General features: G+C 37.2%; 5 protein-coding genes and 1 long non-coding RNA gene across 13 annotated transcripts; 5 read left to right on the plus strand and 1 right to left on the minus strand.

Moving 5' to 3' along the window:
- Nucleotides 1-217: 217 nt before the first annotated feature.
- Nucleotides 218-573, minus strand: LOC121765266. Its single transcript, XR_006042801.1, has 3 exons — nt 523-573; nt 354-407; nt 218-264 (listed from the first exon to the last, which is right to left on the minus strand). It is a non-coding gene; the product is annotated as an uncharacterized LOC121765266 (long non-coding RNA).
- A 1,739-nt stretch (nt 574-2,312) lies between these two features.
- LOC121765604 lies at nt 2,313-3,500 on the plus strand. Its single transcript, XM_042161808.1, has one exon. It carries the CDS (start codon nt 2,313-2,315, stop codon nt 3,498-3,500), a length of 1,188 nt encoding a protein of 395 aa, XP_042017742.1.
- A 2,268-nt stretch (nt 3,501-5,768) lies between these two features.
- On the plus strand, nt 5,769-7,368 carry LOC121766097 (transcription termination factor MTERF4, chloroplastic-like). The gene has a single exon (XM_042162439.1). It carries the CDS (start codon nt 5,910-5,912, stop codon nt 7,077-7,079), a length of 1,170 nt encoding a protein of 389 aa, XP_042018373.1. The 5' UTR covers nt 5,769-5,909; the 3' UTR covers nt 7,080-7,368.
- Nucleotides 7,369-15,558: 8,190 nt separating this feature from the next.
- LOC121765147 lies at nt 15,559-18,388 on the plus strand. 2 transcript variants are annotated; one of them, XR_006042738.1, is made up of 2 exons: nt 15,559-17,549; nt 17,680-18,388. XR_006042738.1 is itself a non-coding variant. In XM_042161184.1 (2 exons), the coding sequence occupies exon 2, from the start codon at nt 17,702-17,704 to the stop codon at nt 18,101-18,103; it is 402 nt and encodes a 133-aa protein (XP_042017118.1). In that variant the 5' UTR covers nt 15,559-15,666; nt 17,680-17,701; the 3' UTR covers nt 18,104-18,388. The 2 variants fall into 2 exon arrangements, 1 of the variants encoding a protein (XP_042017118.1); XM_042161184.1 differs by having other exon boundaries at nt 15,559-15,666.
- Nucleotides 18,389-18,721: 333 nt separating this feature from the next.
- LOC121765146 lies at nt 18,722-23,967 on the plus strand. Of its 7 annotated transcripts, none has more exons than XM_042161181.1 (3): nt 18,722-22,272; nt 23,305-23,331; nt 23,462-23,967. In XM_042161181.1, the coding sequence occupies exon 1, from the start codon at nt 18,863-18,865 to the stop codon at nt 19,994-19,996; it is 1,134 nt and encodes a 377-aa protein (XP_042017115.1). In that variant the 5' UTR covers nt 18,722-18,862; the 3' UTR covers nt 19,997-22,272; nt 23,305-23,331; nt 23,462-23,967. The 7 variants fall into 7 exon arrangements, with proteins under 7 accessions (XP_042017115.1, XP_042017117.1, XP_042017113.1 ...); XM_042161183.1 differs by having other exon boundaries at nt 18,722-21,468; XM_042161179.1 differs by having other exon boundaries at nt 18,722-23,331.
- On the plus strand, nt 23,484-25,598 carry LOC121765605. The gene is made up of 3 exons (XM_042161809.1): nt 23,484-23,849; nt 24,066-24,179; nt 24,466-25,598. Exons 1-3 carry the CDS (start codon nt 23,484-23,486, stop codon nt 25,279-25,281), a joined length of 1,296 nt encoding a protein of 431 aa, XP_042017743.1. The 3' UTR covers nt 25,282-25,598.
- The last annotated feature ends 349 nt before the right edge of the window (nt 25,599-25,947 follow it).

The following is a 25,947-nucleotide window of genomic DNA, read 5'->3' on the forward strand; positions in this document are numbered from 1 at the left end:
GGTTCCCGTGTTATCTCAAGTTCCAGCCGTATATCACACTTTAACCAAGTGTTTGGTTTCCATGCTAGTTTTCGTTGGGCCCGTAGCCGGCCCGGCAGGCCCGCACTGTAGATACTCTTCACATAAGATATCTAACTCTGCTTTGGGGTGCCGTTTATAAACATGCCTTGCTATTTGTGTACCCTCTCAAAAATTTAATCAAGAAGAAAGAGCAGGTTGATATTACCTGTGATAATCATCGGGATTGATATCATATCCCAAATCCTGCAAAAAACACAAAAATGATTCGATGATTAGTACTCCACTTTGCTAAATTGAAGATAATTCGGTAGAATGGATGATGAATTAATTACCCGGAGGCCAGCTAATGAGCTGCCATAAGTTCTGAAAAGCTCTCTGTTCATATCCTAAGCTTCGGATTCAGAAATTCCAAATTTCTCAGCAAGAAATTCTGCAATAAAATCAACAATTTTTAACTAAGCTGGAAATGAGTTTATTTAATAAATAATGATGGTAGTTAACCTTCAACGTTTCGTTTAAGAGCTTTGCCAATTCCAGTCTTGGAAGAATACAGGAGGACAAAGGAGGAGGCGTGGTATTAATATTTGGTGGATTATTGAAATAATGAGAAAACCTTAGGGCCAAAAAAGTAATCACACGGTATGTCACTATATAATTCAATCAACCAAACAGCCGGATGGGCATGGTCTCATTTTAATAAATGTGCAACCAAACACCAGTAATGCTATGATTAATAACATGCTTTGATTATAAACCAAATGGTGGCCCGAACATCTTCGTAACCCATGTTAACAACCAAACGACTCCTTATACTACAACAATCTCATTTATGCTTATGATTAGAGCTTTATATATTACAACAACTTTATACTACATCAATTTCATTTATGAATATTTTTAGGGCTTTACTACAAATTTTATACCAAAGCTCTCTCTACTTTATACTACAGAATGTGTACATAACGTGAAATCTATATACCTAACCACACAAGTCAAATATCAGTTCGTGAAATCACTATAAAATGAAACGGGAAATTGCCGTCGAATGTTCACGGGAAGTCGACATTTAGAGGCAATTTGAAGTCATGAAAAGTCGACATTTAGAAGAAGAACTTACGCAGTCGGTGGCGCCATCGGATGCAGAGGTCGTTGTCGTCGTCGCCGCCCCGTCACCGCGCCGTCACGCTAGCCGTAGTTCAAGCTTGTCGTCACGCTAGCCGGATGTTGTTGAGAAGAAGTGAATTTGAGTTTTTTGAGAAGCGAGTTTGGGCGTGAATTTGCCCTAGCCAAATGGGGCATGATAGTTTGCAATTTTCCCGTTAAGTGTTAAAATCCTTTTGTTAGTAAATTAGGGGAAGGGAAATGAAAATTAAAAAGAAAAAAAAAGTCATTTAATGCATAGTCAGCATCCTAATCATCCGCCACTTCAACATAAAATTTACACGTCAGCACCCGGATGGCCGGAATACCCGACACGGGAAATCGGCACCCAAATGTAAAGTTCATGACTTTTCATGCAACTTTTAAAGTTTACGGGAAATACTAAACTATTTGAAAAGTTGACGACTTTTGAAGCAATTTACCCTTTTGTTTAAGTATTGTTGCCTTTCCTGCTATTGTTGTTGTTTATTGGTATTCGTGTTTAAGTTTATTTATTAATCCTCAAGTAAGCTGATACCCAACAGTTATGTTTGCTTGAATCAAAAGATACATGAAGGTTAAATTGATGATAAAAATAACATACTAGTAGAGTTGAGCTACTGCTCCCTTCGGTTCGCTTGTTTAGGCATCCGACTTTGTCGGCCAATGTCAAAAATGAAGAATTCACATTCACAATTCTAATTGAGCAACAAGAATCATCTTTATCGAAAAAGAGAAAAAAATAACTACGATCACATATCCAACAAAATTCATCCTCATTACTCAACCAAAAATGTCGAATAATGGAGTACATCAAATCCTTCGTATTGACACGAGCAATCCACAAATCAAACAAATTTTGTTTGACACTATATTTTTAGTAGGCTATATTTATTTAATTTCTTAAAGTTCATATTTGTAAACATACTCCATTAAAATTAAATTGCTCATTACTAATTCTTTTCATATTTTTCCAAATACAGCAAAAATGCCTAAAATTACAAAGAACTCCAATTTCCCCAATTCGATGAAGACTTAGAACCCTAAACCTTAAATCTACCAAAATCCCTCTTAATCGACGCGAGCATTCATTTCATTCAAATTGCGCAGCATATGTAAGATTTTCCGATTCAGTCTAGAATAATTTTGTCATGATTTACTCAATTTTGCGCCGAAATTTCATCTCATCGTTTTCGAAGAATCTGCGCTCCCCAGATGAAAGCGTAGCTCGATTTCCGCTTTCTGTGCTTTATTTCTCTACCTCTACAGAGAAAAAATGCGTGAGCAACCCCGCATTATATGAATTATTGCTGCAGAAGCACAAATTTTCACCTCAAGTAGCTCTGATTGCGGCCTCCGTCTCAACCCAATCGAAAACCCCTGAAGAGTATGATTCAATGCTGTCATTCTTCCGAGAGATCGGCTTTTCCAAATCCCAGGTTGAGAAAGCGGTGAAGTTTCTGCCTCAGCTGCTCTCTTCCAATCTCGAGAAAACAATCAAGCCGAAAATCAAAGTTTTCCAAGACATGGGCTTTCCCCGCGGCGTCATTGCCGAAGTCCTCTCGAAGGAGCCGAAGATCCTGCACCGTAGCGCTGCCAAAGCGTTGATCCCTCGATTGACTTTGTTAAAGGAATTGCTGGGATCCAACAAATGTGTATCCCAAGTGCTTAGGAAGGCTCAATGGATGCTTAGCACGGATTTGAGAAACAACATGCTGCCTAACGTCGAGCTTCTCAGGAGCTGTGGCGTGTCGATGCAGCAGATTCTCACGATCTGCTGCTATGCGCCGCGGTTCTTCTTGAATAGGCCGGGGGTCGTGAGGAAATACGTGGACCAGGCTGATGGATTGGGGGTGAGCAGGGGGTCTAGAGTGTTTGTGTATGTGGTGGCGGTTATTGGGTCGATGCCGAATGGGAGGTGGGAGCGAAAGATTCAAGCTTTTCAGGATATCCTGCAGTGCTCGGAGGATGACATCCTGAGAATGGTGAGGCGGTCACCGCAGGTGTTTACTGTGTCGGAGGATAAGCTGGTGAAGGTTAGGGAGCTGCTGGTTGGGACTGGGAAGTACACGGCTTCTTGCATCGTTGGGTGGCCTAAATCAGTTATGTACAGCGTTCAGCAGCGGTATAAGCCCCGGATTGAGGTTTTGGAGATGTTGGAGAGAAGGAATCTGATTCGAGCATGGCCACATCTTCCTGCGTTGTGTAAAATGTCGAATGATGCGTTTTGTAAGAAGTTTGTGAGTCCTCACTTGGATGAAGTTGGTGAGTTCTCGTGGCCCGTAGAGCTCGCGGTGGGAAAGGGGACGAGAAACTCGTTGAAGCTGCATAGAGGATAGGGGTAATCATCAGTAGCTTCTTTTGTGGTTTTATGTGATATTTGGGAAGAATTAGAGGCACCCTTTCTACATTCTTGCTTGGTGCCATTTTTGGTTGCATTTGAATTAGTAATGTGGTATTTTGTGAGCCTATTTGGTCTAGACTTGATCTTGATGTATCAAATGCTCAAAACAAATATCGCAAGGAGTGTCCATATATGTTCTGTTATATTGATCAACACACAACAATAAAAATCAAGATCTGCTTTTTTGCTTTATATTTTTACTCCTTATCATCATCAGTTCTAGTAGTACTAGGAACTGATAAAATACAAACTCATATATTGTACAAACTCCAAACTTTTCAATACAGTGTTTTTAATTACGCGAGTGAAGGGATGTGGGAAGTCAAGTTGCAAACATTCCGTGATTTGGGGTTTTCTTATAAAGGTGTAATCACGATGTTTAGGAAACACCCTGTTGTTTTTTCAGCATCTGGAGACAAATTGAAGAAAAAAATAGAGTTTCTTCTTGCTACTGGGAAGTTCAATATATTCGGCATTGCAACTTCTCCAGTAGCACTTAGCTATAGTATCGAGAAGAGGCTTGAGCCGAGGTTGCCAATTCTGAGACTTTTGGAGAGTAGGAATCTGATTGAAAAGTGGCCTAGCCTTTGAGGAATTTCTTCGTTGCCGGATTATGTGTTTTTTGATAAATTCATTAGGCCTTATTATGACAAGATTGGCGAAGAGTGCATCATCAAGAAATTTGTAACAGGAAAAAAAGAGTTGAAGGTGTAAGCAAATGCTTGCAGAGCTCAATTTGAAGTAATAGTGAATAGGTTAAGTGATAGGTGAATAGATGTTTAGTTTCTTATTAGGCCTTATGGCAATGAGATTACCCGAAGGTGTATTTCAAGTAGCAATGACTCGGTAAAATTAGGAGGTTTGAACCAGCTCTCAACCTGTATATGTATGATACTTATTTATCCATTCTTGTAGATTTCAGCTTTTATTGCTCAAGATGTTTGGTGGTGTTTCTGCTGAAAGTCATGACATTGTGTAGTGTCTTCATGTTCTTGTTCCCGATTGCTCGTCCTGCGATTAGAAACTTTGGTGTAGCTTGTTCTGATCAGTTATACTTTTGCTGCATCTTTTCTCAAGTCTTGTGACTGTAATAACTTGTGTTTACTGCCTTGTAAGTGATGTTGATCCACTCCCAATATTGTGTTAATCGATATTGAAGAAAAAAATAGAGTTTCTTCTTGCTACTGGGAAGTACAGTGTTGTCGATATTGTAACTTCTCCAGTGGCACTTGGCTATAGTATCGAGAAGAGGCTTGAGCCGAGGTTGCAAATTCTGAGACTTTCGGAAAGAAGGAATCTGATTGAAAAGTGGCCAGCTCTTTCGGTATTTCCTATCTTTACGGATGCTAAATTTTTCGACACGTTTATCAAGCCTTATTATGATGAGATTGGCGAAGAACGCATCATAAAGGTATTCATCGAGGGGCAAAAAAAGATGAAGCTTTATAAGTAGATGCTTGATGAATTTGTATGAATTAGTGAAGCAGATTAGTTAAGCTAAAAAGGTAATTCTCATCAACCTAGTGTAGCATGTTCGTGTTCTTGTTCTGATTGTTTGTCCTGGGATTTGAAACATAGGTGTAGCTTGTTCTGATCTGATATACCTTTTGCTGCATCTTCTCTGATTTCCTAAGACTGTAAATTGTGTTTTTTTGCATTGTTAGTGATGTTGTTTCACTTCCAATGTTGTGATTTTTTGCATTTTCCAATCTGTAATAATCAAGTGATTGAAGCAAAAGGCACAAGGCATATGGGCTTGTTTGTTATACATTGAGCCATGTTTGCTATGCTTCTTCTCTTACTAGTTACTTGTATGATATTATCAACAAGTAATAAGTCAGGGAGTAATATTTGCTATCTTATACTGTATGATTATAATTTACACACTAATTATTTGTGACTTTTTCTGTAGGTCACTTTTATAAAAAAATAAATCATATCACTATATTATTATTATTGTCATTTTTTTATTGGCAAATGAACATAAATTTGAAAGGTCATACGCTGAATGACTCGAACTTATGACTTCTGGTCCGAGCATTAACTATTCTACCGCTTGGTCAACACTCCCACATTGTATTATTATGGGCTAGTAAAATAATTTTTTTAAAAAAAAACTTATTCCCATAATAAATAAATTAAATTTTAAATTTAAAAAAGAAGAAGCAAAAATGACATCATTTTGACTGTATTTTATTTTTAATCGAAATAGTATCACTTTGGAACTGAGCTTCCTCGCTCTCTTCCATGGCGACGGCGCTCCTCCAAAACCCCTCATTCTAGTAGCTTCAATTCCTTCGATTTCACAGGCAAGTCGTTTTTCATTTCTGCTGTTTCTCTCAACATGATTGCAATTGCACGCAAGAACCTCTCCCGTTTGTTTATAAACCCTAATCCATTTCTCTGCAACTCAAATGTGCTCTCGTTTTCTACTCGGAGGGTGAAAACACTAATCCCTAACCCTGAGATCTGCGATTTATTGATTAATAAACTCCGATTTTCTCCTGAATCGGCTTCACTAGCTTCATCGCGTTTTCCGAAATATAGAGATCCCCAAAGAGCTGATTTAGTGCTTTCATTCCTCAAAGAAAATAGCTTTACGATTACTCAGCTGCAAAAAGTTGTCGTATTTAATCCTCGGGTTCTAGGGTTTACTATTGAGGGTATTAAATCCAGATTGAAGGTGTTCCATGAGTTGGGGCTTTCTTCCGAGGAGATTGCCAAGATGATTTCCAATAATCAGTCGATTTTAAATTCAAGTATGGCGAACAAGATCATTCCCAATTTATTGATGCTCCAGGGCTTATTGGGATCCAATGATGATGTAGCCAGACTTGTGAAGCGATGCCCCCGGGCTTTTTTAGCTGATTTGGAGAAAACAGTAATGCCAAATGTGGAAATCTTGAAGAAGTGTAGTATGCCAATGGAGCGCATCCTTCACTTGCTCTACATTCGCCCAAGAACTTTCTTGGTTAAGTCGGATACTATGATGAAATCTGTTGAAAAGGCCATTGAAATTGGGGTGCCTCTCACTTCAAGTGCTTTTGTTTATGCTGTTACTGTTTTTAATCATACAAGCGAAGGGATGTGGGAAGTCAAGTTGCGAATTCTCCGAGATTTGGGATTTTCTGATGAAGGTATAGTCACAATGTTTAGGAAGCAACCTAATGTTTTTACAGCATCTGGACACAAACTGAAGAACAAAATAGAGTTTCTTCTTGCTACTGGGAAGTTCAGTGCATCCAGTATTGTAACTTGTCCGGCAGCACTTGGCTACAATATCGAGAAGAGGCTTGAGCCGCGGATGCAAATTCTGAGACTTTTGGAGAGTAGGAATCTGATTGAAAAGTGGCCTAGCCTTTCAGGAATTACTTCGTTTACAGATTATATGTTTTTTGATAAATTCATTAGGCCTTGTTATGACGAGATTGGAGAAGAGCGCATCATCATGAAATTTGTCACAGGAAAAGAAAGAGTTGAAGATGTAAGCAAATGCTTGCGGAGCTCAATCTGAAGTAATAGTGAATAGGTTAAGTGAAAGGTTAATAGATGTTTAGTTTCTTATTAGGCCTTATGGCGATGAGTTTACTGAAGAACACATCGGAAAGATGTATTTCAAGTAGCATTGTTTGGGTAAACTAAGGATGTTAGAATCATTCTGCTGTTTGGTGGTGTTTCTGCTTGTTCTGACTGTAATTGTGTTTATTGCCTTGTTAGTGATGTATTTCTATTCCTAATATTGTGTTAATCATGGATATTTAACTGGTACTTACTATATATTTAACAGAGTTCTGTACGTCTCTTATTTTTTGAACATCATATCAATGAGTTAAGGATATGTAAAAGATTTATTCCATCTTGTTTAAGATATATTGTTAGTTAATGTACCAATATTAACTTTCAACTTTGTTTTTGAGTTTTCTCCGCTACGCGAGGAGGATCTTAGTGCTCCTCATTGCCGACGAGGATCATTACAATTGGCATCCGAGCCTAACGGTATGGACATCATCATCGCCTCCCACATCGTATAAGTCTGGTGTGGTTCGGGCACCCATCTGTCTTCTCGCTACCATCCATATTATCAGTACTAATATTAACACCCGTGCTATGCACAAGATATAAAAGTTTAAAATTATAAATACAAAATAAATGAATATATAAAACCATAAACCATGTATGGCTATATCTTTCACCCAGCTATTACATTAGTACGCACAAAAATAAAATGCATATACAAAATGCACAAATACATACAAAGTGACAAATGACCAAAAAACACTACACAAACATCTAAATTTAATAGACGTTTTGTTTTGTGAGAGATATATAACAAAGACACATTCAATAAAAACACGTGTAAGATGGGGAGAATCCTCTGCTGTGTTATACTATAACATAGCGGGGTTTGCTATGGTTAAACGTAACCACTATCATATGAAAAGTAGTAGGATGATAGAATTTTAAACACGTAGTACTCTAATTCTATTTCTCTCATTGTTTTTTTCCCTATTTCTTTCTTTAATTAAATATCCGGTGGGCCAATGCAACTTTTTTACATGGAATAGCCTTACTACCAATAAACTTGTAGAGCTTAATAGAAATAAAAAAATGAAAACAAATTAGAGAAGGTATTGTTTCTTATTGAATGGTTGTAGAGTTTGATCTTTAAAAGAATTTAGAATCATAGCATAAAGTATCTAAATTGACCAAATGCACATAGTAATAGTTTTTTAAATTTAAACTGAAAATATTGAATGGCTTGGTTGATAGTATGAGATAGTAGTAGTTTTTTTCAAACTTTTTGAAAAAAGTTTCCAATATTGCAACATTGATAAGTTTAAGATTTTTTTATCAAACTTTAATACTCCATCCATCCCATAAAATTATATTTACTTTCCATTTTCGTTCGTCACATAAAAATATGGTCATTTTTATTTATGGAAAGTTATCCCAGTTTATTACCCATATATACCAAGTTATTTATAACTTATACCACCATTAAAACATTAATTCAACTACTCTTCCCCTCCTCTCATACTTTACAAATTTTATCTTAATTTCCATGGCATATTATATGCCTATATTTTTATTGAACAAAGAGAGTAATGTACATAAATATAATATTTTAAAAAGCATAAAAGAGAAATAGGAATCAAAGTTATAAAGAACAAAATCTTATCTCATACAAGAAATCAAAATCAAATAAATTGTAGCTTTTCATACTACATTTAGTGTCCACAATCTTATCTCATGACGCAAATTATTTTGTCACAATCTCATCCTATGAATATCATCACCCAAACACTATCATTTTACTTAATTAAAATTTTAACATTTCTTGAATATATGTACTATGCAAGTTTAGAGAATTTATTTTTCTTTAATCCAAAATAAAATTATAATAAAATTTTATATAGTTATACTATCTTAATAATAACTTATAAAAAACTAAATGTCTCAATAAAAAATACTCAAATTACAACAAATATTATAATAGTAAGTACCAAATGGATCTTTAACACTATAGGTTTTAATGACTTAGCATAACTTATGAAGTATGGCCAAAGACTAAATACATAGTAATTATTTATAATAGATAAAATAAAATCAACTCAATTAGAATTATGTATACTAAATTTAACTGTAGATATTTTTCCATAAATATTACAAATAATAAATAATAAATTTTACTATTTTATATTGCATATGATAGTTTTAATATACTAAAGGGTTATAAAAAAATTTAATAAATTAATGTTAAATTTATTTATTTCATTAAAAAGAATTTAATTTTTAAAATACATACTCCGTAGTAAACATAATCCAAAAATCAAAAGTCAAAATTAGAACCCACTAATTTAAGACATAATCGAGCCAAGCACCCAAATTGAAACTTTTAAATATTTAATATATTTAAATCTCAATATAATACCCAAGTAATACATTAATACCCAAAATAAAGCCCAAAAATTATGGAATACATAAAATTATGGAATACATAAATTAATAAACCCTCACCCTAAAAGTGGCATCCCTTCTCTCTTTCTCCTCTCTCACGCTCAACGCCATTTTTGTAGCACCTCTTTTTAACAGTTACATGACCAGATTTCTCCTATGGAAAGTGAGTTGGGGGGAAGAGATTGGAAGACATGAAAAATGAAGATGAAATATGGTGTATTTATAGAGTGGAAAATATGAATAAAAACAAAAATTAAATAAAATCTATCAAATTATAGCATGTGTAAAAAAGACTTCAAAATTTTAACTATATACTATGAAATTAATTACTTAGTAAAAAAGACTTCAAAATTTTGTCTTCCCTCTGGAGTAGAAGTAACATCAAGTATATGATCTAACATCACGAAACTAACTCATAACATGTGTTCGTATTAATAAAAATGTTCTTGTGATGCAATATTGTTCTTTGTTTAATAATAATATTAATTTAACTTCACTTTTTATAATTATTTTAGTTTAGCCAAATTTAAATTTAATATGTACATATTTCAAAATTTTAGAAAGTCTAAAAGATAGAAATATAACTAAATCAAAGTCAACTCAATTCTAATTTATTGGGCCAATTTCATTAAGTGGCCCAATTCCAAATATATTCCCCCTCCATCGTGACTCTCTCTCTCTTTCTCTTCCTAATTTATTGACCCAATTTCATTAAGTGGCCCAATTCCAAATATACTCCCCCTCCACTGTGACTCTTTCCCTTTCTCTTCCATTCCCATTCCCATTCCCAAAATCTGAAAATTGAAATCCCTAGTTTCTTTAAGAATCAGCGGCGCCGCTTCCTCACGGCTTCTCCGGAGAAGTCGCCGCCATCACTCCCCCTCTCTGGCGAACTCACGCCCGGAGTGGCTTTCCTTCCTTCTGACGAAATAAGTGGTGGAGAGGAGCCGTCGCCTCTTCCACGGCGTCGCTGCCTGGTGAGCTGTCGTCTCTGGTGTCACGACCGCATTTTCTAAGGATAGAAAACACGGTTGATCGCTACTAGAGAGGGATTAAAGAAGCGGGGAAGAAAGGGGAAAACAGAAATCGACCATAGCTCGAAACAAATGGGAATAGCTCGAAATAAAATCAGAGTTTTGAACAAAATAGACTTGAGTCTTTTAAGATGCACAACGGAAGCAAATGAACGCGGTTCCATGTATGAAGACATGAACCTCCGAGAGTCAAAATCTGACTGAATTAAATGTATTGTCTCAATAGCACTTCCTCCACCACTTCGCTGCTCAACCTGCACATTTAGAAATATATGCAGGGCTGAGTACAAAAAGTACTCAGTGAACACATTGCCGAAAATTACACATATACATTTGAAAATATTGTCAAGCCATCATCACAGTAACACTCGGGGTGTTGTTGAAAAGAACCCGAGCTTACTAAAAATATTCACATTGGGCCCTTTTTCTTGTACTTAGCCATATCTGATCACATTGTGCCGTCGAGATGGTGTTCTCGCACGGTCACCTTCCCTGCCCATCATGTCAGAGGTATCATTGTGCCGGGAAGGTGGCCACCTTCCTCGGTCACCTGTTCTGCCCAACATGTCAGAGGTAGCTTGTGTACACTATTCCGAGCGGGGACACCACCCTCACTGGGACCCGAATTCGATTCACATATATCATCATTCATAATTCACTTGGTCGTAGCCAACAGATAGGCATCATACACAAAAACATTTATGGCAAGACAACATCTTTAAAAATCATGAACATGTGTTCGTGTTTTCATAAAATACGATTTGTATTTTTAGTATAGGAAAGCTCACCTTGATCGCTTAGTTTCCTTAACTTGAATTTTCCTGACTCTACCCTTAACTCACGGAGATAGCCTTTTGAAAATAAACAAAGTACTAATAAGACTCGAGAAATTCACATACTTATAGGAATGCATGCCCCTACTTTATTTCTTTTATCATTTGTTCACCGTTAGAAAATTTTAGAAACTTGCATATTAATTAAATTGGGAAATTTAATTAATAGCACTTCTTTATTTCTGTGAGTTGAGAACGTCGTCTCCCTCTTTCTTTCTATTTCCTTAGTGGCCGCCCGAGGCGTCGCGGGGCAATGCCGGTCGGCCGCTTACGCCCATAATTTCTCCGTTGGCTCCTTGTATTTTCGACCACGATGTCGAATTAAAATTCCAAAATTAGAAAAGTACATAATTAAATTATCGCGACCATTTCCCTTCGAAAATATATTTATTTCGGACTTAGGATAAAATTATTCATCCTCCAAAATATTCCGGGATTAATTAAATATTCCTCACCATTAAATTATCGACCCAAAACTTAATTATTCCCCCACCTTATATCTCCAATTTAATTATGAAGCCCAAACAAAAATTTAGATTCGAAAAGGGCCTCACATTCTCTATGTATTGCAGCCCCAAAATTAATTTGAAGGAGATTGGGCTCGGATTTATTTTGCATAGCCTAATGCTAATTATTTTAATGGCCCAAACAGTTTAATTCACTAGCCCAAAACTTAGGCCCAAAAAAAGAAGCCCTATGTAACCTAAGTCTTCTTCCTCCCTCTTTTCATTCACCAAATGAACGAAACAACCTCTTTCTCTCCTCTCTCTCGTCACCGATCCGCCGCCCTGCCAGCGCCGACGCTCCGGCGACGTCCCTCTCCTTCCTCTCGTCTCTCACCCTCTCCTATCCCTCTCTCTCTTCTCTTCTCTCTTCACCGTCGCGCCGCCATCCTCACCGTCTTTCTCTCGTTCCGCCGCCGCCTGCCGTCGCCATCCTCAGCACCACCGTCCGCCGACGTCTCCTCCCTCTTCTCTCTCTCTCTCGGCTATGCTCACGCCGCCGCCGCCGCTGCTGTACGCGCGGCGGCTCGCCGTCGGGCCCTCCACCTCCCTCTCTCGATTTCCACCGCCATCGCATCATCGCTGCTCCACCGCCTCAGCCCCCCTTCCCCCGAATCTGCCGCCGCCGCCACTGTGCATGCACAGGCGGCGGCTCCGCCGCTTCTTCTCCACGCCTCGCAATGCCGGAGCAGCTCCCCGAAGCCACCACAGTCGCCGCCTCCTCGCCGGATTCCCGAAAGGTAAGGATTGATTTATTGTTCTTCCCATTTTTTTCAATTTCTAAGAATTTATAATCTTATATCTAAAGTTTTGGAATTTAATTTGTAAAGGTTGTGAAATTAGTGACGTATTGGGGTGTGGGGCTGTCCTCGTCGTCTCCGGGCTGCCAAAGACCCATTGCCGGAAATCCGACAGATTCTTATTCTAGAGATAAGTTTTCTCTTTTTTTTCCATTCTCTCTAGTTAATTTAAGTGGTAGGATTTTAGTTTTTGTATTTACTGAATTTGACGAACTTGGATATTATGGATCATGCCTACTTCTTGGTATTGTTGGTGTCACTTAGGCAGATTCTAGATTTAAGATGTATGCATGATTCGTATGTGTAAAGAGAAGGGGTTCTTGGAGTTTACCTTTTTTATGGTGAAAAAGTGTTGTTGGATTGAGGACTTGATCCTACAATTATCTGCAACTCTCCCTCCTCTATTCTATGTGGAAGCTTTGTAAAGCTTGATTGTGATGAGGGTGGGAGAAAGTGATTGTTTATATCTACACATATGTATACAAGGATGGGATAAGATTTGCCTACTTTAATTAAATGCAACATTTAATGTTGTGTCTGAAAAAAAACGATTCCTTGGATCTGCCCTCTCTCTTTTTTTTGTCTTTTTTTTTTAATTTTTATTTTATTTGTTTATTAAAGTAACTATTTGAGTATTTATTCACTTGTTCATTTAATTTGGTGTAGGTATGATCGGTTCAAGTTCGTGGCTGTCAGTGTTGAAGCACCCGATTTTCTTACAACGCATGATGTATAAATTAGATTTTGTTGGATTTTTGTTGAAAGTATCGGACATAAAAATTTTGATTATGAGACTTTATTATATTCTTATAGGTGTACTATTTTTACGTGTTCTATTTACTTGCCTAACGTCAAAACAAACAACGAAAATCTATCGTAGCTCGTATTTAGTCGCATAAAAGTCACTTATATAGACAATCAAGCTAATAATATAGTTTATAATAATATCGGCTTAGCGAGTCGTTACATCTGGCGACGCGTGCTCTCTCTCAGGGGATACGCGGCTCCTCCGCCTTCTCAGGCGGGGCCCTGTGCCAGTTCTCGTGCCAGCCCCTACTCCGCGCCGCGAGCAGCAGCTCCACTTGAATTCAAACAGTCGGTAGAAAGCATAGTAGGTAAGATCTAGGATGTTATACTGCAATCACAAAATTAGTCCACAAAATGTTTAAAAGTGTTTCAAATCTTCTTCAACAAGTTTGCATTTGATTGGACTATTGGAGAAGCCACTATTGCTCCATAAGAGCTGTTTTTTTATCCAATGGATGTCATTTCTCAAAATGACAAAAGGACAAACAAAATGGCTTTACAGTTTCCCACCTAAAAGGGCAATATTTACTTTCCATCCAACTGACACTTTAAATTAGTATAGATTACACCCCTTCATATCAACACCTACATTAATGTACCATATCAACCGATTTGACCTCGTGGTTGACCCCTCGCGCAATCTTGCTATACAATTACACCCACAACAATAGAGTCGTCGATCTCATCCCTCCTATTGGCCACAAGGGGCTTTGAACATCCAAATCCATGACAACGATACAAAGAGCAACATGTGGCCATCTTCCACACCCAGCCCCATGTTAATAACAAGAGGGAACATCTTTTTTGGTCCACGAACTTTACCAAAGTATCATTTTAGGTCCCGTGAACTTTAAAAATATCATTTAAGGTCCACCAACTATGAGTTAATATCATTTGAAGTACTTTTTACTATTTCCAAGTTTTTTTGAACGAAAATACCCTCAATACTTTAAAGGGTGTATATTTTTAATAAATTTATCATATACTCATATTTTTTATAAATATCTTTATAATATATTTTTGACAAATTTTCTAAATATAATTTGACCTTCAATATTATTATTTAATTTTATGACATGCACGAAAAGATTTTTATTTAATTTTTTATTATTAAAGAAAAGTTCTTTATTCATTTTAAAAAAATTAATATAAAAAATTGAAGAAGCAATTTTACTTGCATGTCACAAAATTAAGTGATAATATTTAAGGTCAAATTATATTTAGAAAATTTGTCAAAAATATATTGTAAAGATATTTATAAAAAAAATATGAGTATATGATAAATTTATTAAAAATATATACACTTTAAGGTATTGAAGATATTTTCATCCAAAAAAACTTAGAAATAGTAAAAAGTACTTCAAATGATATTAATCTATAGTTGGTGAACCTCAAATGATATTTTCAAAGTTCACGGACCTAAAGTGATACTTTGACAAAGTTCGTGTCTGTAGCATGATCATCGATGGAGGAAATAATGCGTCTCGTACAACTTTGTTCAAGAAACTAGGGCAACCACTAGAAAAGCACACAGTCTATTGACTACATAGATAAATCACAATGGGTCCATAGACGTACATATCAATAGGTGAATGTACCTTATAAATATCACTACATCCAAAATAAGAATGTACCTTATAAATATCACTACATCCAAATAAAAAAAATGCTAATTCAATAAGATATACTCCCTCCATCCCATTCAAGAAAATACTAATTCAATAAGATATACTCCCTCCATCCCATTCAAGAATGTGGTAACTCCATCCGTCTCATTCAAGATGACCACATTCTTGAATGACACGAGATTTTGAAAAATGTTGTTAGGTGAAATAAAGTAGATATGCAAAAATATAGTTGAATATTTTAATGAGAAGAGAGGAAATAGAAGGTTAATTCTAAAATTGGAAAGTGACTATCTTATCTGGAATAAACAAAATATGAAAAGTTGTAATCTTGAATGGAAATGAGGGAGAGTACTCGACACAACTGGTAAATTTTTATTAATAATATATTATGTTTAATTATTCGGAACAATTTTTTTTTCTAAATCGCTTTTTCTCATTTCCTACAAAGAAGAAAAATAAGAAACTGAGCTTCTTCGCACTCTTCCATGGCGACGGCGCTCCTTCAAAATCCCTAATTCCAGTAGCTTCGACTTTGCAGGCAAGTCGTTTTCCTCTCAACATGATTGCAATTCCACGCAAATTTATCTCCTGTTTGTTTATTAAACCTAATTCCTCTTCCTGCAACTCAAATGTCCTCTCAATCAACCTCTTTTCCACTTGGAAGCTTAAAAGACTAATCCCTGTCCCTGAAATCTGCGATGTTTTAGTCAATAAACACCAATTTTCTCCTGAATTGGCTTCATTTGCATCATCGCGTTTACGTAATTTTAGAGATCCCCAAAGAGCTGATTTAGTGCTATCATTCCTCAAAGAGAATAGCTTTACGACTACTCAGCTGCAGAAACTTGTCATATCTAATCCTCAGGTTCTAGGGTTTACTATTGGGTGTTTGAAATCCAGATTGAAGGTGTTCCATGAGTTGGGGCTTTCTTCCGAGGAGATTGCCAATATGATTTCTAGTAATAAGTCGATTATAAATTCAAGTATGGCCAACAAGATCATTCCCAATATATGGATGCTCCAGGGCTTATTGGGATCCAATGATGATGTGGCCAGACTTGTGAAGAGATGCCCCCAGGCTTTTTTAGCCGATTTGGAGAAAACATTAATGCCAAATGTGTAAATCTTGAAGAAGTGTAGTATACCAATGGAGCGCATCCTTCACTTGCTCTACATTCGCCCAAGAACTTTCTTGGTTAAGTCGGATACTTAGATGAAATCTATTGAAAAGGCCATTGAAATTGGGGTGCCTCTCACTTCAATTGCTTTTGTTTATGCCGTTGAGGTTTTTAATTATACAAGCGAAGGGATGTGGGAAGTCAAGTTGCAAACACTCCGTGATTTGGGATTTTCTGATAATGGTATAGTCCCAATGTTTAGGAAGCACCATATTACTTTTTCAGCATCTGGAAACAATTTGAAGAAAAAAATAGAGTTTCTTCTTGCTACTGGGAAGTTTAATATAGCCAGTATTTTAGCATGTCTGGCAGCACTTGGGTGCAGTATCGAGAAGAGGCTTGAGCCACGGATGCAAATTTTGAGACTTTTGGAGAGTAGGAATTTGATTGAAAGTAGCCTAGTCTTTCAATAGTTTCTTCATTTACGGATTATATGTTTTTTGATAAATTCATTAGGCCTTATTATGATGAGATTGGCGAAGAGTGCATCATCTAGAAATTTGTCATAGGAAAAAAAAAAGAGTTGAAGTTGTAAGCAAATGCTTGCAGAGCAGAGCTCAGTTTGAAGTAATAGTTAATAGGTTAAGTAAAAGGTGAATAGATGTTTAGTTTCTTATTAGGCCTTATGGTGATGAGATTACCAAAGAACACATCACAAAGGTGTATTTCAAGTAGCAATGGTTAGGTAAACTAAGGAGGTTAGAACCATTCTGCTGTTTGGTGGTGTTTCTGCTTTTATTGCTCAACATGTCTGGTGGTGTTTCTGCTGAAAGCCGTGACATTGTGCAGCATCTTCCTGTTCTTGTCCAGATTGCTCGTCCTGAGATTAGAAACTTTGGTGTTGCTTGTTCTGATCAGTTATACTTTTGCTGCATCTTTTCTCATTTCTTATGACTGTAAATTGTGTTTACTGCCTTGTAAGTGATGTTGATCCACTCCCAATATTGTGTTAATCTTGGGCTATTTAGAGTGGGAAATGCTAATGTAACTTGCTTTTCTTCTAGAGAGACATTCTTGCCATTTGCTTTGATTATTATAGTACCATGTAGTATATGAAACAGTTGAAGTTTTTATCTAGTGAAAACCTCTCCTTTTGTTCGCGAACTTTGCCAAGGTATCATTTTTGGTCCGTAACATTTCAAAATAACATTTGTGTTCCATAAACTAAGATTTAATATCATCTCAGCTATTTTTTCGCTGTTTCAAATTTTTTTAGGCGAAAATATCCTCAAGGCCATGAAGGGTAATTCTGTCTACTCTCTCTTCTTCATTTATCTCTTCTCTTTTATTTTATTCATAAAGAAGTACTCCGTAAATACTGTTTTGAACCTTATCTTCTAAAACCATCTTCTTCATTTCATTTTTGGGGATAGGGTTTAGAAGAAGGACGAATTGATGGAGAAGCAGAAGCAGCAAATACAACCGCCAGTGGGAGGCAGTGAGAAGGCGAGGAAGAAGAAAATGCCGAGCCCTCAGGAGCTGGTGACGCACTACGAGAAGCAGGGGATGTCGACTCAGGAGGCTTCGCTTAAAGTGATTGGGGATTTGCAGGGAGCTCTCTTCAGAATGATTTCTGCCAATAACAAACGCGACGATTCCAATTCTTCTCCGCAAGCGATTTCTGCCAAGCTGGACGCCGTCTACGCTCGCGTCGTCCAGCTCGAAACGAAGCTCGATTACAAGCCAAGTTACCCGCAGGCCCTGGCTCTGGGCGTTGCCTCCGCCTCCCTTTGGAATGGCGCCCTTGAGCTCTGGAAAAACGTTCGTCGCGCCACCTCTTCCGACCCCTCGACCTAGTTTATTTCATTTCTTAGAAAAGGAATGATATCTTCATTGTCTTAACTCATGTCTTCTCTAATGATGATCCGCTTTTGCTATATTTCTGAATAGGTAGAAACCATTTTGATTCCTTGTTACCGATCCTGTTTTGATAGTATTATGTTAGAACAATTAGGGATTGAAAAGATTCTGGTTTAGGTACTAGCTACTCATCAATTTAGACGGATGAATGTAGCTTTGCACTCTCATAACTCTCTTTGCTTCATTCTCTTACTTTATTATCTCAATTATTTTGTTATTTTACAACTTTTCTACTTTATTCTTTCTTCTATTTTATTTTATATTTCAATCTTCGTCTCCAAATTAAATGCTCCAATTATTATGGATTGGAGTGAGACATAATCATGCATGGTTGTTGTGGCATAAATAAACAATGTTCGAAAGTTTAAAATATATATGAAAAATATGTGAAATTTTAGATTATAGTTTGAAATTAGTTGAAATTTTCAAATATACAAAATCTACAATTTGTTTCCACGGATAATTAAGTAAATTTTATTATCGTAGTAATATTAAAGTAGTAGGGCAAAAAAAATAAAAGAAATACTTAAATAAATATTTTGAATGTATTTTTTCTTAATCAAAATGGCACTTTGGAACTGAGCTTCTTCACTCTCTGCCATGGCGACGGCGCTCCTTCTAAATCTCTCACTCCAGAAGCTTTGAGTCTTCCGATTTTCCAGGCAATTAGTTTTCATTTCTGCTGTTTCTCTCAACATGATTGCAATTGCACGCAAGAATCTCTCCTATTTGTTTATAAACCCTAATTCATTTTTCTGCAATTCAAATGTGCTCTGGTTTTCCACTCGGAGTGTGAAAACACTAATCCCTAGCCGTAAAATCTGCGATTTATTGATTAATAAACACCAATTTTCTCCTGAATTGGCTTCATTAGCTTCATCGCGTTTACCGAAATATAGAGATCCCCAAAGAGCTGATTTAGTGCTTTCATTCCTCAAAGAGAATAGCTTTACGATTAATCAGCTGCAGAAACTTGTCATACATAATCCCCGGGTTCTAGGGTTTACTATTGAGGGTATTAAATCCAGATTGAAGGTGTTCCATGAGTTGGGGCTTTCTTCCGAGGAGATTGCCAAGATGATTTCTAGTTATAAGGCGATTTTATATTCAAGTATGGCGAACAAGATCATCCCCAATTTATCAACGCTGAAGGGCTTGCTCGGATCCAATGATGGTGTGGCCAGACTTTTGAAGAGATGCTCCTGGGTTTTGTTAGCCGATTTGGAGAAAACCTTAATGCCGAATGTCGAAATCTTGAAGAGGTGTAGCGTACCAATGGAGCGCATCCTTCACTTTCTCTACATTCTTCCGAGAATTTTCTTGGTTAAGTCGGATACTATGATGAAATCTGTAGAAAAGGCCATCGAAATTGGGATCCCTCACACTACATTAGCTTTTATCCAAGCTGTTGGTATTTTTAATCATACAAGCGAAAGGATGTGGGAAGTCAAGTTGCAAATTCTCCGTGATTTGGGATTTTCTGATGAAGGTATAGTCACAATGTTTAGGAAGCAACCTCAGGTTTTTACAGCATCTGGACACAAACTGAAGAACAAAATAGAGTTTCTTCTTGCTACTGGGAAGTTCAGTGCATCCAGTATTGTAGCTTGTCCGGTAGCACTTGGCTACAATATTGAGAAGCGGCTTGAGCCGCGGATACAAATTCTGAGACTTTTGGAGAGTAAGAATCTGATTGAAAAGTGGCCTAGCCTTTCAGGAATTTCTTCGTTTACAGATTATATGTTTTTTGATAAATTCATTAGGCCTTATTATGACGAGATTGGAGAAGAGCGCATCATCATGAAATTTGTCAAAGGAAAAAAAGAGTAGAAGATGGAAGCAAATGCGTGCGGAACTCAATTTGAAGTAATAGTAAATAGGTTAAGTGAAAGGTGAATAGATGTTTAGTTTCTTATTAGGCCTTATGGCGATGAGTTTACTAAAGAACACATCGGAAAGATGTATTTCAAGTAGCAATGTTAAGGGAAACTAAGGAGGTGAGAATCATTCTGCTGTTTGGTGGTGTTTCTGCTTTTATTACATTCAAGTATGGGGAACAAGATCATTCCCAATTAATTGATGCTCCAGGGCTTGGTGAGATCTAATGATGATGTGGCCAGACTTGTGAAGAGATGCCCCCGGTTTTTCTGAATCAATTTGGAGAAAACCTTAATGCCAAATGTGGAGATTTTGAAGGGATGTAGCATACCAATGGAGCACATCCTTCACTTGCTCTACACTCGTCCGACATGTTTTGTTGCGTTTCTGCTCAAATTAGTGACATTGTGTTGCGTCTTCTTGTTCTTTTTCTGATTGCTCGTCCTGAGATTAGAAACACAGGTGTTGCTTGTTCTGACAGTAATTGTGTTTATTGCCTTGTTAGTGAAGTATTTCTACTCCTAATATTGTGTTAATCTTGGATTAACTGTTATATAGTAGTAGTAATTCCTCTTTCTGAATTGGTTTATGTTAGTAATACTAATCTCTAATCTTCATTTGTTGTTAGCTTCTCTAAGTCTCTCTATGTTATGGTTAGTGAGTTTTCAAAGTTATTCCTTTTCTAAACAACACAAGTCTATCAACCTGGTTGGAGTTTTATGTACATATCTCTTATTCATTGAACATCATACAAAGAGTGAGAGATATGTAAAAGATTTTTGTGCCATTTTGTTTATGATGTACGGGGCCATCGTCGCCTCTGACATCGCACAAGACTCTTTAGTCCAGTGCTGTTCGGGCACCCAACTGTCTTCTAAGAACCATCCATTAATATCCCACCTCAATTGATTTTACAGAGCAATTGGACAAAGTTTGTACATAATCATTGATTTGGTCGAGAAAGTAAGGTTACAAGTTACAACTCCAAAAAGCACCGATTAAAATGGATGAATGACAATGGGGCCATTGGACGACCTGTTCGTACACGAATAGGTGAAGGTTCAGTTTGGATTTTGTATCTACGTAGATGGTTTTTTGAGAAGTAGTTCGAATTTTAATACAAATTTGATAAAGCAGAGTGACATATACAAAAAATAGTTGAATTATTATAACTACAAAGTACTACAATTCTATCTTATTCAGTTATTTGTGGACGAGAGTATATAAATTGTGTGAGGCGTCGTTTATATTCAAATTTATCGTGTGATAAAAGAGAAATAAGAAAATTATTTATATATAAATCCCTTTATTTTTTTATTGATTGAAATTGAAACTGAAACTGAGCTTCTTCACTCTGCCATGGCGACGGCGCTACTTCAAAAATCCTAATTCCAGTAGCTTCGAGTCCCTTGATTTTGCATAAAGTAAGTTGTTTTCGTTTTCGTTTCTCTCAACATGATTGCAATTGCACGCAAGAATCTCTCCTGTTTGTTTATAAACCCTAATTCGTTTCTCTTCAACTCAAATGTGCTCTCGTTTTCCACTTGGAGGCTGAAAACACTGATCCCTAGCCCTGAAATCTGCGATGTTTTGGTCAATAAACACCAATTTTCTCCTGAATTGGCTTCACTAGCTACATCGCATTTACCTAAATTTAGAGATCCCCAAAGAGCTGATTCAGTGCTTTCATTCCTTAAAGAGAATCGCTTTACGACTATTCAGCTGCAGAAACTTGTCGTATATAATCCTCGGGTTCTAGGTTTACTATTGAGGATATTAAATCCAGATTCAAGGTGTTCCAAGATTTGGGGCTTTCTTCCGTGGAGATTGTAAGGCGATTTTACATTCAAGTATGGCGAACAAGATCATTCCCAATTTATTGATGCTCAAGGGCTTGGTGGGATCCAATGATGATGTGGCCAGACTTGTGAAGAGATGCCCCCGGGCTTTTTTAGACGATTTGGAGAAAACATTAATGCCAAAGGTGTAAATCTTGAAGAAGTGTAGTATGCCAATGGAGCGCATCCTTCACTTGCTCTACATTCGCCCAAGAACTTTCTTGGTTAAGTCGGATACTGTGATGAAATCTGTTGAAAAGGCCATTGAAATTGGAGTGCCTCTCACTTCAATTGCTTTTGTTTATGCCGTTGAGGTTTTTAATTATACAAGCGAAGGGATGTGGGAAGTAAAGTTGCAAACACTCCGTGATTTGGGATTTTCTGATAATGGTATAGTCTCAATGTTTAGGAAGCACCATATTACTTTTTCAGCATCTGGAAACAATTTGAAGAAAAAAATAGAGTTTCTTCTTGCTACTGGGAAGTTTAATATAGCCAGTATTGTAGCTTGTCTGGCAGCACTTGGGTGCAGTATCGAGAAGAGGCTTGAGCCACGGATGCAAATTTTGAGACTTTTGGAGAGTAGGAATTTGATTGAAAAGTAGCCTAGTCTTTCAGTAGTTTCTTCATTTACGGATTATATGTTTTTTGATAAATTCATTAGGCCTTATTATGATGAGATTGGCGAAGAGTGCATCATCAAGAAATTTGTCACAGGAAAAAAAAGAGTTGAAGTTGTAAGCAAATGCTTGCAGAGCAGAGCTCAGTTTGAAGTAATAGTTAATAGGTTAAGTAAAAGGTGAATAGATGTTTAGTTTCTTATTAGGCCTTATGGTGATGAGATTACCAAAGAACACATCACAAAGGTGTATTTCAAGTAGCAATGGTTAGGTAAACTAAGGAGGTTAGAACCATTCTGCTGTTTGGTGGTGTTTCTGCTTTTATTGCTCAACATGTCTGGTGGTGTTTCTGCTGAAAGCCGTGACATTGTGCAGCGTCTTCCTGTTCTTGTCCAGATTGCTCATCCTGAGATTAGAAACTTTGGTGTTGCTTGTTCTGATCAGTTATACTTTTGCTGCATCTTTTCTCATTTCTTATGACTGTAAATTGTGTTTACTGCCTTGTAAGTGATGTTGATCCACTCCCAATATTATGTTAATCTTGGGCTATTTAGAGTGGGAAATGCTAATTCAACTTGCTTTTCTTCTAGAGAGACATTCTTGCCATTTGCTTTGATTATTATAGTACCATGTAGTATATGAAACAGTTGAAGTTTTTATCTAGTGAAAACCTCTTTTTTGGTTCGCGAACTTTGCCAAAGTATCATTTTTGGTCCGTAACATTTCAAAATAACATTTGAGTTCCATAAACTACGATTTAATATCATCTCAGCTATTTTTTCGCTGTTTCAAATTTTTTTAGGCGAAAATACTCTCAAGGCCATGAAGGGTAATTCAGTCTACTCTCTCTTCTTCATTTATCTCTTCTCTTTTATTTTTTTCATAAAGAAGTACTCCGTAAATACTGTTTTGAACCTTATCTTCTAAAACCATCTTCTTCATTTCATTTTTGGGGATAGGGTTTAGAAGAAGGACGAATTGATGGAGAAGCAGACGCAGCAAATACAACCGCCAGTGGGAGGCAGTGAGAAGGCGAGGAAGAAGAAAATGCCGAGCCCTCAGGAGCTGGTGACGCACTACGAGAAGCAGGGGATGTCGACTCAGGAGGCTTCGCTTAAAGTGATTGGGGATTTGCAGGGAGCTCTCTTCAGAATGATTTCTGCCAATAACAAACGCGACGATTCCAATTCTTCTCCGCAAGTGATTTCTGCCAAGCTGGACGCCGTCTACGCTCGCGTCGCCCAGCTCGAAACGAAGCTCGATTACAAGCCCAGTTACCCGCAGGCCCTGGCTCTGGGCGTTGCCTCCGCCTCCTTTTGGAATGGCGCCCTTGAGCTCTGGAAAAACGTTCGTCGCGCCACCTCTTCCGACCCCTCGACCTAGTTTATTTCATTTCTTAGAAAAGGAATGATATCTTCATTGTCTTAACTCATGTCTTCTCTAATGATGATCCGCTTTTGCTATATTTCTGAATAGGTAGAAACCGTTTTGATTCCTTGTTACCAATCCTGTTTTGATAGTATTATGTTAGAACAATTGGGGATTGAAAAGATTCTGGTTTAGGTACTAGGTACTCATCAATTTGACACTTTGGAACTGAGCTTCTTCACTCTCTGCCATGGTGACGGCGCTCCTAAATCTCTCATTCCAGAAGCTTTGAGTCCTTCGATTTTGCAGGCAAGTCGTTTTTCATTTCTGTTGTTTCTCTCAACATGATTGCGATTGCACGCAAGAATCTCTCCTGTTTGTTTATAAACCCTAATCCATTTCTCTGCAATTCAAATGTGCTCTGGTTTTCCACTCGGAGGGTGAAAACACTAATCCCTAGTCCTAAAATCTGCGATTTATTGATTAATAAACACCAATTTTCTCCTGAATTGGCTTCATTAGCTTCATCGCGTTTACCCAAAGAGCTGATTTAGTGCTTTCATTCCTCTAAGAAAATAGCTTTACGATTAATCAGCTGCAGAAACTTGTCATACATAATCCTCGGGTTCTAGGGTTTACTATTGAGGGTATTAAATCCAGATTGAAGGTGTTCCATGAGTTGGGGCTTTCTTCCGAGGAGATTGCCAAGATGATTTCCAGTTATAAGGCGATTTTACATTCAAGTATGGCGAACAAGATCATTCCCAATTTATCAATGCTGAAGGGCTTGCTCCGATCCAATGACGGTGTGGCCAGACTTTTGAAGAGATGCCCCTGGGTTTTGTTAGCCGATTTGGAGAAAACCATAATTCCGAATGTTGAAATCTTGAAGAGGTGTAGCGTACCAATGGAGCGCATCCTTCACTTTCTCTACATTCTTCCGAGAACTTTCTTGGTTAAGTCAGATACTATGATGAAATCTGTAGAAAAGGCCATCGAAATTGGGATCCCTCACACTACATTAGCTTTTATAGAAGCTGTTGGTGTTTTTAATCATACAAGCGAAGGGATGTGGGAAGCCAAGTTGCAAATTCTCCGTGAGTTGGGATTTTCTGATGAAGGTATAGTCACAATGTTTAGGAAGCAACCTCAGGTTTTTACAGCATCTGGACACAAACTGAAGAACAAAATAGAGTTTCTTCTTGCTACTGGGAAGTTCAGTGCATCCAGTATTGTAGCTTGTTCGGTTGCACTTGGCTACACTATCGAGAAGAGGCTTGAGCCGCGGATGCAATTTCTGAGACTTTTGGAGAGTAAGAATCTGATTGTAAGTGGCCAGTTCTTTCAGCAGTTGCTATCTTCACAGATGTTAGATTTTTTGACAGGTTTATTAGGCCTTATCGGGATGTGATTGGCGAAGAACACATCACGAAGGTATTTGTCGAGGGGAGAAAGAGATGAAACTTTGTAAGCAGATGCTTGATGAGTTTGTATGAATTAGTGACTCATCGACATTGTGTAGTATGTTCGTGTTCTGATTGCTCATGCGTAGATTGGAAACATCGGAGTTGCTTGGTCTGATCTGATTTCCTATGACTGTTAATTACTATTCCTAGTATGTGTTTTTTGCGTTGTTAGTGATGTTGTTCCACTCCTAATATTGTGTTAACCATGGATTTTTAATAGGGGAAAAATGCTAATGCAACTTACTCTTGTTTTAGAGAGAGACGTTCTACTCCATTTGTTCTGATTATTACCACCGTATAGTATACTTATATGAACAGTTACAAGATTGTTGTATATAATTGAAATTTGTTGCTATAAACTGGAAGAGGAATATTTACTCTTGTTTAGTTGATTACAATGAAGTAAGTAGTATGAACTATCTTCACAACAAATTTGATAATTATTGTCTATAGAAGGCAATCTCAAGAAAAATTGTCTATACAAACACTTACAAATAATGAAAAATGGTAAAATCACTATAGAAGACATGCTAAAGATTAGTAATAACAGTACTACAGTTTTGTAACCTTTATCACTACAGTTTTATGAAAGTATTATTAAAAAAAGTTCA

This window comes from Salvia splendens, chromosome 14 (genome assembly GCF_004379255.2).
Source record: "Salvia splendens isolate huo1 chromosome 14, SspV2, whole genome shotgun sequence".
In the NCBI taxonomy this organism is placed as follows: domain Eukaryota; kingdom Viridiplantae; phylum Streptophyta; class Magnoliopsida; order Lamiales; family Lamiaceae; genus Salvia; species Salvia splendens.